At 41.3% G+C, this 16,056-nt stretch overlaps 1 protein-coding gene across 1 annotated transcript in view; it reads right to left on the bottom strand.

The window, feature by feature from the left end:
- The window catches only part of HSD17B3 (hydroxysteroid 17-beta dehydrogenase 3), a 57,174-nt gene extending 47,771 nt beyond the window's left edge, over positions 1-9,403 (bottom strand). Inside the window, exons 1-2 of the mRNA XM_020888976.2 lie at positions 8,990-9,403; positions 4,352-4,398 (exon numbers count right to left, since the gene is read on the bottom strand). Of these exons, the coding sequence (XP_020744635.1) occupies positions 4,352-4,398; positions 8,990-9,143 (201 nt within the window). The 5' untranslated portion in view covers positions 9,144-9,403. The remainder of the gene's footprint in view (positions 1-4,351; positions 4,399-8,989) is intronic.
- Positions 9,404-16,056: the final 6,653 nt, after the last annotated feature.

The following is a 16,056-nucleotide window of genomic DNA, read 5'->3' as shown; positions in this document are numbered from 1 at the left end:
TTTCAGTCTGGGCATCTAGCAAAGTATAGCTAAAAATTAAGCACCTTGGTCTCACAATTCACTTCATCAGCCTCCTGAAAAGGAAACTGTCCATTAAATGGAAAACAATTTGCATTTTCAGTACAAAGGACTCTCTGCCTGTGAGCTTTCAGCCTCTCCTGAATCATGCCATTTGTTTTAAGAGCCATAGATTTTTTAAAGGTTCCATGTGAAGTGATCTGAGCCAGGAGGAGGGCATGGTGAACACTTGATTGTCTGGACCAGCATTGTTCCCTTTGTCCATTTGAGCAGGGCTCAATCTTATTTCTAGAATGTCCAGGCTGACAGGCTCCATACATGGGTTTTACCACTTCCCTGCTTCAGGGAGTTAAGCCCCAGAAGCACTCACTCTCCCAGAATTCCCTGCGGGGCACTGTGCTAAAGAAGAATGGCTGCTGCTATGATGAATAGGCCGTTTTCCTTCTGCTGTGTGTTAGGGCCTGGGTCAAGGAAGGTGCCAGTCACCGCTAATCTATAAAAGGTGGCGGGAACGCCAGGGAAGACAGCGCTTCTTCTGGGAGGCAGTAAATAGAAAAGCTTGAATTCAGGCGCCAAAGGAACAGAAATGGTGTGAAATATAGAGTGAAGGAGAGGCTTCAGAAGTGTGAAGAGCAGGCTCCTTCTTGTCCTCCTTCCTCCATGCCATCCCTCTCAAACACTTTTTTCACCTGCTTCCAGTAATGGTTGACACTCCTTTAAAAGGAGACAAAGTCTCTCTTGCATCTCTAATTATAAATACAGACTAGGTTAAAATGCAATATAGAATAGGCTTCCAGAAAGATGGAGTGAAAATACTTTTCCCTATTTCTACCAGGAAATGCAACTAAAACAGGCAACGTGGACATAATACATAAACTAAATATAAGAAGACTCCAAAAGAGAGTAAGAGTAGCTATGGGCCTTGAGACCTGATAGAAACAAGCCATGGTTTCCTGGGTTTTATTTTTGTCTCATATATCCCAGACTTATTGCTGGAGAAGCTGGATATTCAGAAACACCAACAGATACAGACATAAGAAGTCCCAACAAGAGTCTGCTGTCTCTAACAAAAGGACTAGAAAAGGGGTACCCTAGCAAGGCTCGGTTTAGAAAATAACTGCTTTACTGCAGGCAAACGACTCAAATATATATATATACACACACACACACACATATATATATATATACACACATATATACATATAAGCTTTTACTGCTACCCTCGCCTCCAAAGGTTGAGGGGGCAGCTGACACTTCCACCCTGGGGAGACCGCTCTAACAAGGATTCCAACCCCTGCCAGGTTGGCATCAGATAAGGCTGAGCAGGATACCAGGACTTTCATCCCAGCCATCCCACCCCTCATGTCATCTGAGACTTGAGCTTCCACTTCTATCTGACAGTGCCAGAGTACCCCTCAGCTCTCTCCCCTCTTCCTTGATGATGACCGAGGAAGCCTAGTAGAGATTCAGGACTTATACCATCACTACAGTAACAGTGAGACCACTGCCTCCAAGTACCACTTGTGGAGAGCAGTAAGGATGCACTCTTTCCCTCCAAAATCCAGAGTGGCCTGTGAGGAGCCAGAACTCCTACCCATATCCAGCAACCCCCAGTGGAGGCCAAGTGGAAAACCTGGGCTCCTATCTCACCTTATAGAAAAATGTCAGCACCCTCCCCTCCCCCTGCTGAAGCAATGTCCATATACACCTAAATAGGAAAATTTAAATATGATCCAGAGTCTCACAACTTAAAACCAAAAATATCCAAGATTCAATTAAAAAAAAAAACAAAACAAAACTCAACCCGCCAAGAACCAAGAAGATCTCGGTTTGAGTAAGATAAAAGCAATCAACAAATACCAACATTGAGATGACATAGATATTAGAATTATCTGATTAGAATTTTTAAAAAGCTACCATAACAACACTTCAGAGAGCAATCACAAACCCAAGTAAAACAAAAGAAAAATAGAATGGTTTAGCAAATAAATAGGAGATATAAAAAAAAATCAAATGGAAATTTTAGAATTGAAAAGTACAGAATGTGAAATTAAAAACTCAAATGATGGGCTCAATAGCAGAATGGAGAGACCAAGGAAAGAATCCATGAACTTAAAGATAAAACAATAGGGATTATCCAATCTAAACAGTGGAGAAGGAAATGGCAACCCACTCCAGTATTCTTGCCTGGAGAATCCCATGGATAGAGAAGACTGACAGGCTATAGTATGTGGGGTCACAAGACTCAGACATGACTGAGCAACTAAACTGCAATCTAAACAGAGAAAAAATACGCTGAAAAAAACGCACAGCATCTCAGAGACCTACAAGGAAGTACTACAAGAAAAGTCTCACATTTGTATCACCAGAGTCCCAGAAGAGAAGAAGGCAGAAGGAATACTTGCAGAAAGTATGAATGAAAAATTCTAAAATCTGTGAAAATGTATAAACTTACAGATTCAAGAGGCTAAGTGAATCTCGAAGAAGATAAACTCAAATAAATCCACACCAAGAAACATAACTAAACTCCTGAAAATTGAACACACAAAAAAATGAAGGCAATGAAAGAGAAACAACACTTTACCAATGAGAAAAATTATTTGAATGACATGAGGCTCACCAGAAACCATAGAGGCCAGAAGAAAGTGGCACAACATTTCCCAAGTGCTGAAAGGAAAGGATTGTCAAATATAAATCCTATATTCAGTAAAATTATCCTTCTGGAATGAAGGGGAAATTGAGACATTCTCTGATGAAGAAAAACAATGAGAATGTGCCACCAGCAGAACTACTATAAAAGAACAGCTACAGGAACTTCTCTAAACAGATAGGAAATTGGAAAAGAAAAAATCTTGGAACATCAGGGGAGAAGAAAGAACAAAAAAGAGAAGAAGAAAGAACAATAAAAAGAGTAAAAATATGGGTAAGTACCACACATATTCTTTCCCCCCAAAAAAGCAAAATATGGGACAGAAAAGGCAGCTTATACATCCAATAATAATAGCGGCTAAACTTGGAGAGCTTATTCTATGCGAAGCATTTTGCCCACTTCATCCATTTAACTTTTACAAAAGCCTAGATGGAATTATCATCTCCTCCAGTTTATTGATGTGGAAATTCTGCAGTAAGCATATTGAAGGCAGAGTTTGAACAGACAGGGATCTAATTAATTTTCAACCTCAAATTCTTAACTATTACAGCCCATAGTATTCCAGACTCAACTGCTTGCCTTGAAGCAGCAGTTAGCAGGGAGACAAGAACAGTTTCTCTGGAAGAGAGAAAATCTTGCATGAAAGAAAGATCCCAGAAAATTGTTTAGCACAGCCTTAGAAAAGAATGAAAGGATACAAAGAATAAGATTCTACAAGAGCAAAGCCAGAATTCGTCTAGAACAGAAACAGAATTTGAAAGTTCTTAGCTGGTATCTTTTGGGCTAGTAAAGACCTGGAAGCCCAGAAAGGATATATAATTTGTCCAAAATCTGCAGACTGAGTGAGGACTAGAATACATAGCTCCTGACCCCTAGACCACTGCCTAGTCGCTAAGTCGTGTCCGACTTTTTGTGATCCACATTGACTGTAGCTGTCAGACTCCTCTGTCCAAGGAATTTTCCAGGCAAGAATACTAGAGTGGGTTGCTATTTCCTACTCCAGAGTATTGTCCCTGGGATCAAACCCACGTCTGCTGTGTCTCCTGAATTGGCAGGCAGATTCTTTACCACTGCACCACACGGGAAACCCAATAATAGCTTACCAAACTACCTATCCTGTAAAGGAATTTTTAGAAAAGCTTAACTACCTGCTATCTATCTACAGAGAAACAAAAAGCCTAGAAGGAAACACTCAAAGACATCACACACCAGTGACCCTCAACCCTATCAGCTTCTCTCTTTATATTATTTTTTAATGCTCATTAATCTTCTTGAAATGAAAGTTTTATATATCTATGCTATCTACACAAATGATTTTTAAATTAACATGTGCCCTGGCTATGATGTAAAGGATAAACACAAGGAAAGTAGTTTATCATTTTTTATTGTTTTAAGTATAATAAATGCTTATGGTACAATTACCCTAGAAAATAACAGTGCCCCCATAAATTCCTAAAACAACTCCTAAGGAGAGGTACTGCCACCTTTGAATATCATTGTATTTTTTTAAGGTAGCCAGGGGGTGAGATTATGATTTTTAAATTTCCTTTTCAATAGAAAATAGTTTTCTTTGTAAAGGAATGTCTATTGCTTTTATAATCAGAACAGTAGTGTTTGTGGTGCCACACGACCATGGTGTATTTAATACGAGGCAAGGAGGAAGTCTTCAAGAAAACAACCTACCTCGAATGAGTAAGCTTTCCCAATCCCATCTCCTGCTCCAGTGATCACTGAAAAAAAGCAGAAATGGTTTTAAAGGATAGAATTAATTAATCTTTAAGATTTTCTTTCTTGCTGGCTACATTTGACTGCAGGCCTACTCTCTAAGATACAATATAATATTCCAAATCAATGCCCTCCTACTTTCTAACCCAACTCTGCTCAACTGTGACCAACTTTGCTCACCTGTGAATGTTCCAGCCTTGACTTCCTTCACTAAACTTCAAAATGAAGCTTTTTTTTTGGATGGGGTTGGGGGGAAGAGTTGGTGAGGCTACGGAAAACATGGCCCAAAATGAAACAAAGTGCTTCAGCCAGAGAACATTTTATTCAGACCCCATAAGGGTTTACAGTTCTAAGCCTTAATTCATCAAGGACAAGCAGTGTACTCTGTTATCTCTCTACCCACACACCCAGTTGTCACTGTAACGATGTTTCAAGGTTCCTAGTGAAAGTCAAATTCTCCCCATTTCCTATCCTCACCCTCATAGGACAGCAGAAATCAAAACCCATGGAAGATAGAGAACTTTTAACAAGGAGGAAAATACAGAAATCCAAAAAGAGGATGGAGTGACATGAAGGAACCTAAAGAATTTGTGCTCACTAGATCAACTGATTAATAGATGATTGTGAGATGTGCCATCTAGTCCTTTTATAGTCCATAGCACATAGATTTAAAAAAATTTTTTAATTGGAAGAATATTGCTTTACAGTGTTGTGTTGGTTTCTGCTATATAACAATGGAAATTGGTCATAATTATATATTCCCTGCCCCCATCCCACCCCTCTAGGTCATCACAGAGCACCAGGCTCGGCACCCTGTGTTATATAGCAGCTCCCCACTAGCTATCCATTTTACACATAATAGTGTATATATGTGAATTCTACTTTTTGCAATTCTTGCCACCCTCTCCTTCCCTCACTGTGTCCACAAGTCCATTCTCCACATCAGCATCTCAATTCAAGCCCTGCAAATAGCTTCATCATACCATTTTCCTAGATGCCATATATATGTGTTAATATACGGTATTTTTCTCTTTCTGACTTACTTCACTCTGTGTTAACATGCTCTGGGTTCATCTACCTCACTGCAACTGACTCAGATTTTTTCCTTTTATAACTGAGTAATTTTCCACCGTATAAGAGCAGATACATATTTAATGACTGAGCTCTAGGGTAAAACTCAATTGTGTGAATGTCATAGTTTCAAAATAAACTACAATTCAGTATATACCTATCTGCAATTTACCTTTGCAGCAACAATTGAAGGATATGCTTTCCAAAATTGTGTATGAAAGCTGTGTGTGCATTTAGTTTACTTGAGAGGGAGAGCGGACCAAGCTAAACAAACTTCAAGCAGCACGCTGGCAGAAGCACCCTCATTTTAATCATTACCAATTATTTTACGTGTTTATTTGGATACTTTTAAGTGACTCCATGCATATGACCTGTTTTGCTTGGTAGAGGTACTATGCTCAGGGTTGCGTGGTCTTCTGCTTCATCTTCCCCTTCTTTATAGGCATCCTCCAAATCACCGAGTACCAGGCCTGAACTATATAGTCAAGATACGGTCACTAAGTGGCTGGCATCTTCCGAGTGCTTACTTTCTGCCATGCACTTTATTTGGGGGGTTTGCTTGTTATTCACTTAGGCCTAATTATTTACCAGCTAAATTACACAGCAGCTTTACACACCATGAGACGGACAGGAGGCAGAAGCGAGGAGGCGGCTGGCTTCTGAGGTTCCTGGCTGCCTCCCCTCCCGCTCCTGTGCGTAGCAGTCCCAGATTGGCCCTGGGACACAGGTTAAATTAGGTCCGGGCTCTGACACTACACAGCTACCTGGGCTCCCACTAGCAGCTTCTTCACGGAAGTTGAGGGTGAGGGTGACAGATGAGGCTGTTTGAATTTAGGGAGAAGGTGGAACAGGCATCGTAGGTCGAATAAAGCTCTTCCTTGTCAGGCTCACAGAAACACAGAAAGCGCACGTGGCTGGGCAGCCCCACAGCCACCATCTCATCTAGCATTCAAAACAAGCCTGTAATGTGGGGACCATCTTTTCCCTTATAAATGAGGAAGCTAAGGGAAAGTTCTTAACCCAATCAAGGCCGCAGTGCTAAAGATGATGGCAGCAGGATCTGAACCCAGGCTCTGATCTTGGCCCCACACCTCTACAGAGGATACCAGTGACAAAATTAGGAAATCAGCCACATATGGCTGCATATGAACTTCTTTTGGAATGCTTGTTCCTAGAAGGTCCGAGTTCTAACCCCTCAGAGAATGGCATTTAAATCTGTGTGGAGCCAAACTTTTGGATCCAGAGCACTCAAGTTCAGACTGCTCAGCAAGTACATTGGGAACTTCCTACTGACCTGAGAGGAAGGAGTTCTCACATACATATTCTCTCTCTCTCTCTCTCCAGATATAACATGCAACAGTTAAAAACACATTTTTTCATGCCAAACAATTTTCATATGATAATTTTTTCATTTCCAATGCTGAGGGTATAAGGTTGCCCGCTTTTGCAAATAAGGACACAGGATGCCCAGTTAAATTTGAATTTCAGATAAACAACAAATTTTTTTTAGTATAAGAATATCCCACGTAATAACTGGAGTGTCATATATTAAAAATTTTTTATTTATCACTAAATAAGAAATTCAAATATAACTTGAGTATCCTGTATTTTATCTGGCATTCCTATAAGGTTGTTTACAATCTCTCCTATTTAGCATGGGATTGTATTCCTAAAGCCTCTTAAATTCTTTTTTTTTAAGGTCACTGGATTTCTTACTACCCCATTGTAGCCTAAAACCTGACAGTTGGGTTTTGGTTCTGTTTTTTTCCTTTTCGTAATGCAAGTGCTTAGCTTACGCTTTGATTGCCAGTTAGGCATCAATTTCAAAGAGGCATCTACTTTAAAGATGGGGATTGCTAATAAAAGTTATGTTGGCCATAGGATAACGTAAAGGGCCAGGCAACCTCCCCCAGATGAGGTCTCTTTTTAAAAAAATTTTGTTCTTCAGTTGCTAAGTTGTGTCCTATTCCTTGCGACCCCACAAAACTGCAGCACATCAGGCTTCCCTGTTCTTCACCATCTCCCAGAGTTTGCTCAAACTCATGTCCATTGAGTCGGTGATGCTATCTCACCCTCTGCCACCCTCTTCTCCTCTTGCCCTCAGTCTTTCCCAGCATCAGGGTCTTTTCCAATGAGTCAGCTTTTCGCATCAGGTACCCTAAGTATTGGAGCTTCAGTATCAGTCCTTCCAATGAAAATTCAGGGTTGATTCTTTAGGATTGACTAATTTGATCTCCTTGTTGTCCAAGGGACTCTCAAGAGTCTTCTCTAGCACCACAATTCAAAAGTATCAATTCTTCAGCACTCAGCCTTCTTTATGGTCCAACTCTCACATCTGTACATGACTACTAGAAAAACCATAGCTTTGACTATATGGACCTTTGTAAAAAAAAAAAAAAAAAAAGTGATGTCTCTGCTTTTTAATACACTGTCTAGGTTTGTCATAGCTTTTTTTCCAAGGAACAAGCATCTATCTTTTAAAAACCTTGGTTCGTTTCAATAACTGACCATTTTGACCACTTGTTTTTTCTCTTCCTGCACTTTAAATTCCCTCTCTTATGTTTTAAATTCACCATTAAAGAAAAAGTTCTTGAAACCCTAGGCCCCCACACCAGAATAAAATAAAAGCAGAACCCCAGACCCATTCACTCTCTCCCTCTCTTTATACACACGACCTTGTTGTGAAACCAGGTGTGCTATATAATTTACAGGCCCTGTAAGTAATAAACCTTTATTTTTCCTTAAGTTTCCTGATGGTGCCGAAAGGCATTTTGCAATCATAGTAAGACCCACAAGGGCCAGCCAGGTCACAGCATTGGTTATTCATAGACTGACACCAGCACATAATACCAACTTTGAAATGCAAACCTAGCACTTCATTCAAGGAGATGCTGAAACCATAGCCTCATGTTCTGAACCTTAAACTCAGTATAGAGCTGAAATTCTGCATGGCAGTTTCAGGAGCTAAATCCTATTGAGAGGCAGTGATTAATCAATCTACTTGGGACATAAACCAGATCCAGATTCTGAGTATAACCATTTAAAAACATGTCTCCACAGAGATCTTTATTGCCTTGATTTTGCATTACCCTCACTTTGTGAAAGGTCTCTGAGAAATTATTATAATAAAATGGATTTAAATTATTATTGGATTTCAGAATTTTGAAGTTCCGTTTAAGAAAATGAAAGCACTCTGGGTTTTTTAAAATCTGGGGAGGAGGATACATAATTTTCTGCCTCATCCATGATTTGCATCATCAGAAACCCCAAAAATAAGAAAGCCCAGCCAGTGAGGATGAGAGGAAAAGCATGCAGGCAAGAACTGAGTCACATCCTTCTTGAATGACTCTCCTGATGCCGCACATCACGTCTTGCAGTCAATTGCATTTGTCCTTTCCAACCCCGCAAATTAACCCAAAAGAATTACATCTTTGCTCTCAAAAGGAAAAGATGCAGTTTATCATTGAGACCTAAGTGATAACAAGAACAACAACAAAAAAACAAAAGATGGAAAGCTTTCTTTACCTGCCCACTCTCCCATTGACTTTAAGAAAGATCTTGGCAAAACTTTCCAGAAGTGCAGAAAAATACATTTAGAGAATCTCACGCATTTCATCAGGTAGAACAGGCAAACCAGCAGCCCTACGAAGATGAAGAACTGCTCCAGAAACTCCCCCATGATGGCAGCACGGCCGATGCTGTTTCAGACCTGGTCCAGTCCCTCACAGCCTTCGAGGTGAGCGTGGCTGTTCTGCAGGAGCGTCAGTCCCCTTCTGGAGTCACTGGGAACATTCCAATGAGCCACTGTGTCGAGGCGTTCAGATTAGAGTAACTTCTTCACACAATCCTCTGATTCATAGGCTTTGGAATAAGATATTCTTTCTAATATCCTTATAGCACTGTTGGGCTTTTGTGAGGCAGGGGAGTGTTGAAGAAGTCAAAGGTGAACATAAAGATAAAGCCTGGACAAAGAAAAATGGCAGCCCAGCATTTCCTCCCTAAATCTGGAAGCTAAAATAGATACTAAAAACTATGCAAAATTCTAAAAGTCATTCATTCACTTAATTAACAACTATCTATTGACTGCCTACCAGGTGGGAATCGCTGTTTGAGGCCTTGGGAATAGAGAATAGTAAACACGGCCAGTCACTGCTGGGGGAGCTGAGATTCAGAGTCAATATGCAAATAAGTAAGATAATGTCATATATCAGTGCCATAAAAAAGTGCTGTGGAGTGACAGAAAAAAATTCTGTGAAGAGGTGGTATTTTGAGCTGAAATTTGAGTGGAAAGGAGAAAGCCCTACATAGGTTTCCCCCTTCAGGCTGAGAGAACAGCTAGTACAAGTGACCTGAAATGAGAAAGATGCATGTATTTGAGGAATAAATAGCACTACATAGCGGCTCTGTTGTGTACAGAACAAAAGGAAAGAATAAAGTAAGATGGAGGCATGTGGAGGAGCCAGATACTCCTGGTGAGGAGTTTGGACTTTACTCAAGTGAGAGGAAGCCACCAAAGGCACTCAGATAATTGTCGTTGTTGTTCAGTCATTCAGTTGTGTCCGACTCTTTGTGACCCCATGGACTGCAGCACGCCAGGCTTCCCTGTCCCTCACTGTCTCCTGGAGTTTGCTCAGACTCATGTCCATTGAGTTGATGATGCCATCCAACCGTCTCATTCTCTGTCATCCCCTTCTCCTCCTGCCCTCAGTCTTTCCCAGCATTAGGGTCTTTTCCAGGGAATCAGCTCTTCTCATCAGGTGACCAAAATAATGGAGCCTCAGCTTCAGCATCAGTTCTTTCAGTGAATATTCAGGGTTGATTTCCTTTAGAATTGACTGGTTTGATCTCCTTGCAGTCCAAGAGATTCTCAAGAGTCTTCTCCTACTCCACCATTCAAAAGCATCAGTTCTTCGCCTCTCAGCCTTCTTTATGGTCCAAATCTCACATCCATACATGACTACTGAAAAAACCATAGCTTTGACAATATGGACCTTTGTTGGCAAAGTGATGTCTCTGCCTTTTAATATGCTATCTAGGTTTGCCATAGCTTTTCTTCCAAGACAATAACATTACATAATCTGAGTCACTCGATGCTGAGAAAAGGTGACCTTTTAGAAGTAGGGATGGAGAGTGGTCACACACTGAAACAGGGGAGTGAAGAGACTCTGACATCATCCAAGAAGAGTGTCCACATATTCAGCTCTTGGCCCTCTTCTCTTTGGTGTCCACACTTACTCATTTGATGACATTACCTAATCTCTTGACTTTAAGGACTTTGTGCACTGAGAACCCCTAAATGTATAACTTCAGTGGTAACCAGACTGCTCACCCATACTTGCATTTCCATTTGAATGCAAGTAACATTAACACCTGGAGAAGGCAATGGCACCCCACTCTAGTACTCTTGAATGGAAAATCCCATGGATGGAGGAGCCTCGTAGGCTGCAGTCCATGGGGTCTTGAAGAGTCGGACACGACTGAGCGACTTCACTTTCACTTTTCACTCTCATTCATTGGAGAAGGAAATGGCAATCCACTCCAGCACTGTCGCCTGGAGAATCCCAGAGATAGGGGAGCCTGGTGGGCTGCCATCTATGGGGTTGTACAGAGTTGGACACGACTGAAGTGACTTAGCAGCAGCAACATTAACACCTCCATTTTTTTTCCATTTATTTTTATTAGTTGGAGGCTAATTACTTTACAATATTGTAGTGGTTTTTGCCATACATTGACATGAATCAGTCATGGAGTTACATGTATTCCCTATCCCGACCCCCCCTCCCGCCTCTCTGTCCATCCCATCCCTCTGGGTCTTCCCAGTGCACCAGCCCTGAGCACTTGTCTCATGCATCCAACCTGGGCTAGTGGTTTGTTTCACCCTTGACAGTATACTTGTTTCAATGCTATTCTCCCAGAACATCCCACCCTCGCCTTCTCCCACAGAGTTTAAAAGTCTGTTCTGTATATCTGTGTCTCTTTTTCTGTTTTGCATATAGGGTTATCATTACCATCTTTTTAAATTCCATATACATGCATTAGTATACTGTAATGTTCTTTATCTTCCTGGCTTACTTCACTCTGTATAATGGGCTCCAGTTTCATCCATCTCATTAGAACTGATTCAAATGAATTCTTTTTAATGGCTGAGTAATATTCCATAGTGTATATGTACCACAGCTTCCTTATCCATTTGTCTGCTGATGGGCATCCAGGTTGCTTCCATGTCCTGGCTATGATAAACAGTGCTGCGATGAACACTGGGGTACACATAACACCTCCATTTGAATGCTTAATAGTCATCTCAAGTTTAAGTCTAATAATGGCTTCTGATATTACCTTTGAATGTCAAAACTTACTTCCTTTGCAGATTTCCCTATACCAGCACATGGCAACTCTTATGTTCCAGCTGTTCAGATTAAAAACCTTGGATACAGGTTTGCTTGTATGTCAGGTGATGAGCAAGATCCTTCAGTGAGAAGGAGACCCAGGAAGGAAAGTGAGAGGTACAAGTTACTGTCAAGTTCAGCCTGCATTTCTCTCTAAACCATGCCATGTATTTTACCCTAGCACTTTCAACTAAGGTGCTTATCTGGAGCAGCTTCTCAGTTCCAATTGTCGCTTGTTCATAAAGCTATGGGCTACCTGAAGAAAGTACAAGTAACATGGAGATTAAACTAAAATTAGAGCAAACGAGATGGCCTTTGCCAGTGGCAACTCCCCACTCCTTCCCATTTTTTCCGACTGCCCCTTATTTACTATGTCTTATGTACCCAACTCTGCACTATGCACATTACAAGGATTACCTATCTTGGTTAATTATTACTCTTTTCACTGATGGTTAGTTGGCAGAAGCAGATAGTATAGATCAACCATCTCAGCTCATCCACAAATGTTCCCAAAGGAGTGAGAGGTTGAGGTGTTTGATAAACATGAAGACAACAATTATTGTTTTTACTAAGATCTGGGAAAGGCCTGGCCAATGCCCAACAGGCTGTCCTGTGACTCTGGATTAGTTTTCTTCTGAGCATATTTTTTATTGGCTTATCTTATTTATTGCTTGTGGCTGGGTCTCCTGCCACAAGTAAATTCCTTTGGACTTGGCTTTGTAGAGCAAAAGTACTGTGACCCACAGCTCCTTAACATAACAACTGGAGACAAGTAGAAGAATATTCAAAAGAGCATTGTTCCCCCCCCAAAAAAAGAGCATTGTTCCCCAAAACTGGGAACTATCCCAATGAGTTTATTCTGACAGCAGAATATTATACAGTATCGCAAATGAATGAATTACAGACAAACAGAACAACATGTGACACTCAGAAACATAATGTTGAGTGAAAAAAAGCAAATGCCAGAATATCAAGTGTGATATTTTATAACTCAAAAAAACAATAGACAAAATTGTTGTTACAAACAATGGAATGATAAACACAAAATTCAAGAAAGTGGTTTCATCTGGGGAGAAATGATATGATGGAGAATTGCTATAGGCAGGTATAAGCTACTGGTATCATGTGATTCTTGAACTGAGTAGCATGTAATGAGTGTTCACAAAATATAATACAGTGTTTTATAACCTATATGCATTTCACACATAATCTTTTGCCACAATAATTACACTATACTAAAATGTAGAGTGAAAAACCTGAATATTCACGATGATTTACAACTTGAAAATTAAATAAAATATAATTATATGGTTAAAAAAAATAAGCAGTCAAGACTGTATATTTTCACCCTGCTTATTTAACTTATATGCAGAGTACATCATGAGAAATGCTGGGCTGGAGGAAGCACAAGCAGGAACCAAGATTGCTGGGAGAAATATCAATAACCTCAGATATGCAGATGACACCACCCATATGGCATAAAGTGAAGAACTAAAGAGCCTCTTGATGAAAGTGAAAGAGGAGAGTGAAAAGATTGGCTTAAAGCTCAACATTCAGAAAACTAAGATCATGGCATCCGGTCCTGTCACTTCATGGCAAATAGATGGGGAAACAGTGGAAACAGTGGCTGACTTCATTTTGGGGGCTCCAAAATCACTGCAAATGGTGACTGCAGCCATGAAATGAAAAGACGCTTACTCCTTGGAAGGAAAGTTATGACCAACTTAGATAGCATATTAAAAAGCAGAGACATTTCTTTGTCAACAAAGGTCCATCTAGTCAAGGCTATGATTTTTCCATTGGTCATGTATGGATGTGAGAGTTGGACTATAAAGAAAGCTGAGCACCGAAGAATTGATGCTTTTGAACTGTGGTGTTGGAGAAGACTCTTGAGAGTCCTTTGGACTGCAAGGAGATCAAACCAGTCCATCCTAAAGGAGATCAGTCCTGGGTATTCATTGGGAGGACTGATGTTGACGCTGAAACTCTAATACTTTGGCCACCTGATGCAAAGAGCTGACTCATTTGAAAAGACCCTGATGCTGGGAAAGATTGAGAGCAGGAGGAGAAGGGGACGACAGAGGATAAGATGGTTGGATGGCATTACCAACTCAATGGACATGAGTTTGAGTGGACTCCGGGAGTTGGTGATGGACAGGGAGGCCTGGCATGCTGCAGTTCATGGGTCACAAAGAGTCAGACACGACTGAGTGACTGAACTGAACTGACTCAATAAATGTTGCTGTTGTCAGTCACCCATTTGTGTCTGACTCCTTTTGACCCCAAGGACTATAGTTTGCAAGACTCCTCTGTCCATGGGATTCTCCAGGCAAGAATACTGGAGTGGGTTGCCGTTTCATTCTCCAGGGGATCTTCCCAACTCAGGGATCAAACCTGGGTCTCCTGCATTGCAGGCAGATTCTTCACCATCTGAGCCACCAGGGAAGCCCACTCAATAAATATTCACTCTTTAAGGAAAAGGGGAAAATGAGCCTTTATTTTGTGTGGGTGTGATGAAGTTTGTCCTGTTAAAGAAGTCTTTGGGAGACAGGTGACAGACACTGGTACAGGTTGGGGGCAAGCTGCAGAGCCTCACGGAGGAGGGCTGGATCTCGGCTAGGAGCTTGTGGAGTTAAGTGACGAGGAAATGCAGAATGAGCAACTGATCCATTTATCAATATAAATCAGATAAAATCTGTCCCAGAGGACACAATGTTTGGACTCAAGGTGATAAAATGCAGAGGGGAGAGCCAAGGGGGTGGGCAACTGGAGAAATTCAGAGAAAGAAAGAGGCCTGAAGAAGGCTGTAAGATATTTGTAAGGGCGTGACCTTCCCCCTGAAGCATCTGTGTAAGTAAGTTGTGGTATATGTTAGGGGAAAGAATTATAAGAAGTTTCACACCAGAGATACCTGAAGAGAATCTGACTTTGTCACCAAGTTTTCAGTAAAAGAGGACGAAACTAATTTTTTTTACTGATGTGTGTCATCAAATGTCATCCAGAAATGGAGAGCAGCTTTCACAAAGGTTTCCCTGATAGCTCAGTTGGTAAAGAATCTGCCTGCAATGCAGGACACCCCAGTTCAATTCCAGGGTCGGGAAGATCCGCTGGAGAAGGGACAGGCTTCCCATTCCAGTATTCTTGGGCTTCCCTGCTGGCTCAGCTGGTAAAAAATCTAACTGCAGTGCGGGAGACCTAGTTTCGATCCCTGGGTTGGGAAGACCCCTGGAGAAGAGAAAGGCTACCCACTCCAGTATTCTGGTCTGGAGAATTCCATGGACTCTATACTCCACGGGGTCACAAAACGCTGGACACAATTGAGCGACTTTCACTTTCAACCCTACTCCCCCCCCACACACACACATACAGCTAGATGTTCCTTGACATGCAAGTCTCCTTGGAAAGCAACTTGCAAAATGGTACCTTGCTTCATCAGATCAAGCAAATGTGGAGTCAGATGAAAGAGAGAAGCCACACTCTTTTCAATGTAATCTTGGAAGGAACCATTACTTTTTCTGTATTCTATAATGAGAAATTAGTTCACATTCTAGGTCCAACCCATATTCAAAGGGAGGAGATTATACAAGGAAGTGAATATGAGGAGGCAGGTATTGTGATCCATGTCAGAAGCTACCCACAACATATACATACTATATGATGCCATTTCAGTTCAGTTCTGTTCAGTCACTCAGTCATGTCTGAATCTTTGTGACCCCGTGGACCACAGCACTCCAGGCTTCCCTGTCCATCACCAACTCCCAGAGTCCACCCAAACCCAGGGCCATTGAGCCGGTGATGCCATCCAACCATCTCATCCTCTGTCATCCCCTTCTCCTCCTGCTCTCAATCTTTCCCAGCACCAGGGTCTTTTCAAATGAGCTAGCTCTTTGCATCAGGTGGCCAAAGTATTGGAGTTTCAGCTTCAACATCAGTCCTTCCAATGAACACTCAGGACTGATCACCTTTAGGATGGACTGGTTGGACCTCCTTGCAGTCCAAAGGACTCTCAAGAGTCTTCTCCAACACCACAGTTCAAAAGCATCAATTCTTCGGTGCTCAGCTTTCTTTATAGTCCAACTCTCACATCCATACATGACAACTGGAAAAACCATGGCCTTGACTAGATGGACCTTTGTTGGCATAGCAATGTCTCTGATTTTTAATATGCTGTCTAGGTTGGTCATAACTTTCAAGGAGTAAGTGTCT

The sequence above is a fragment of the Odocoileus virginianus genome, chromosome 31, assembly GCF_023699985.2.
Source record: "Odocoileus virginianus isolate 20LAN1187 ecotype Illinois chromosome 31, Ovbor_1.2, whole genome shotgun sequence".
Classification (NCBI taxonomy): domain Eukaryota; kingdom Metazoa; phylum Chordata; class Mammalia; order Artiodactyla; family Cervidae; genus Odocoileus; species Odocoileus virginianus.
This window is presented reverse-complemented; position numbering and strand designations above follow the sequence as displayed.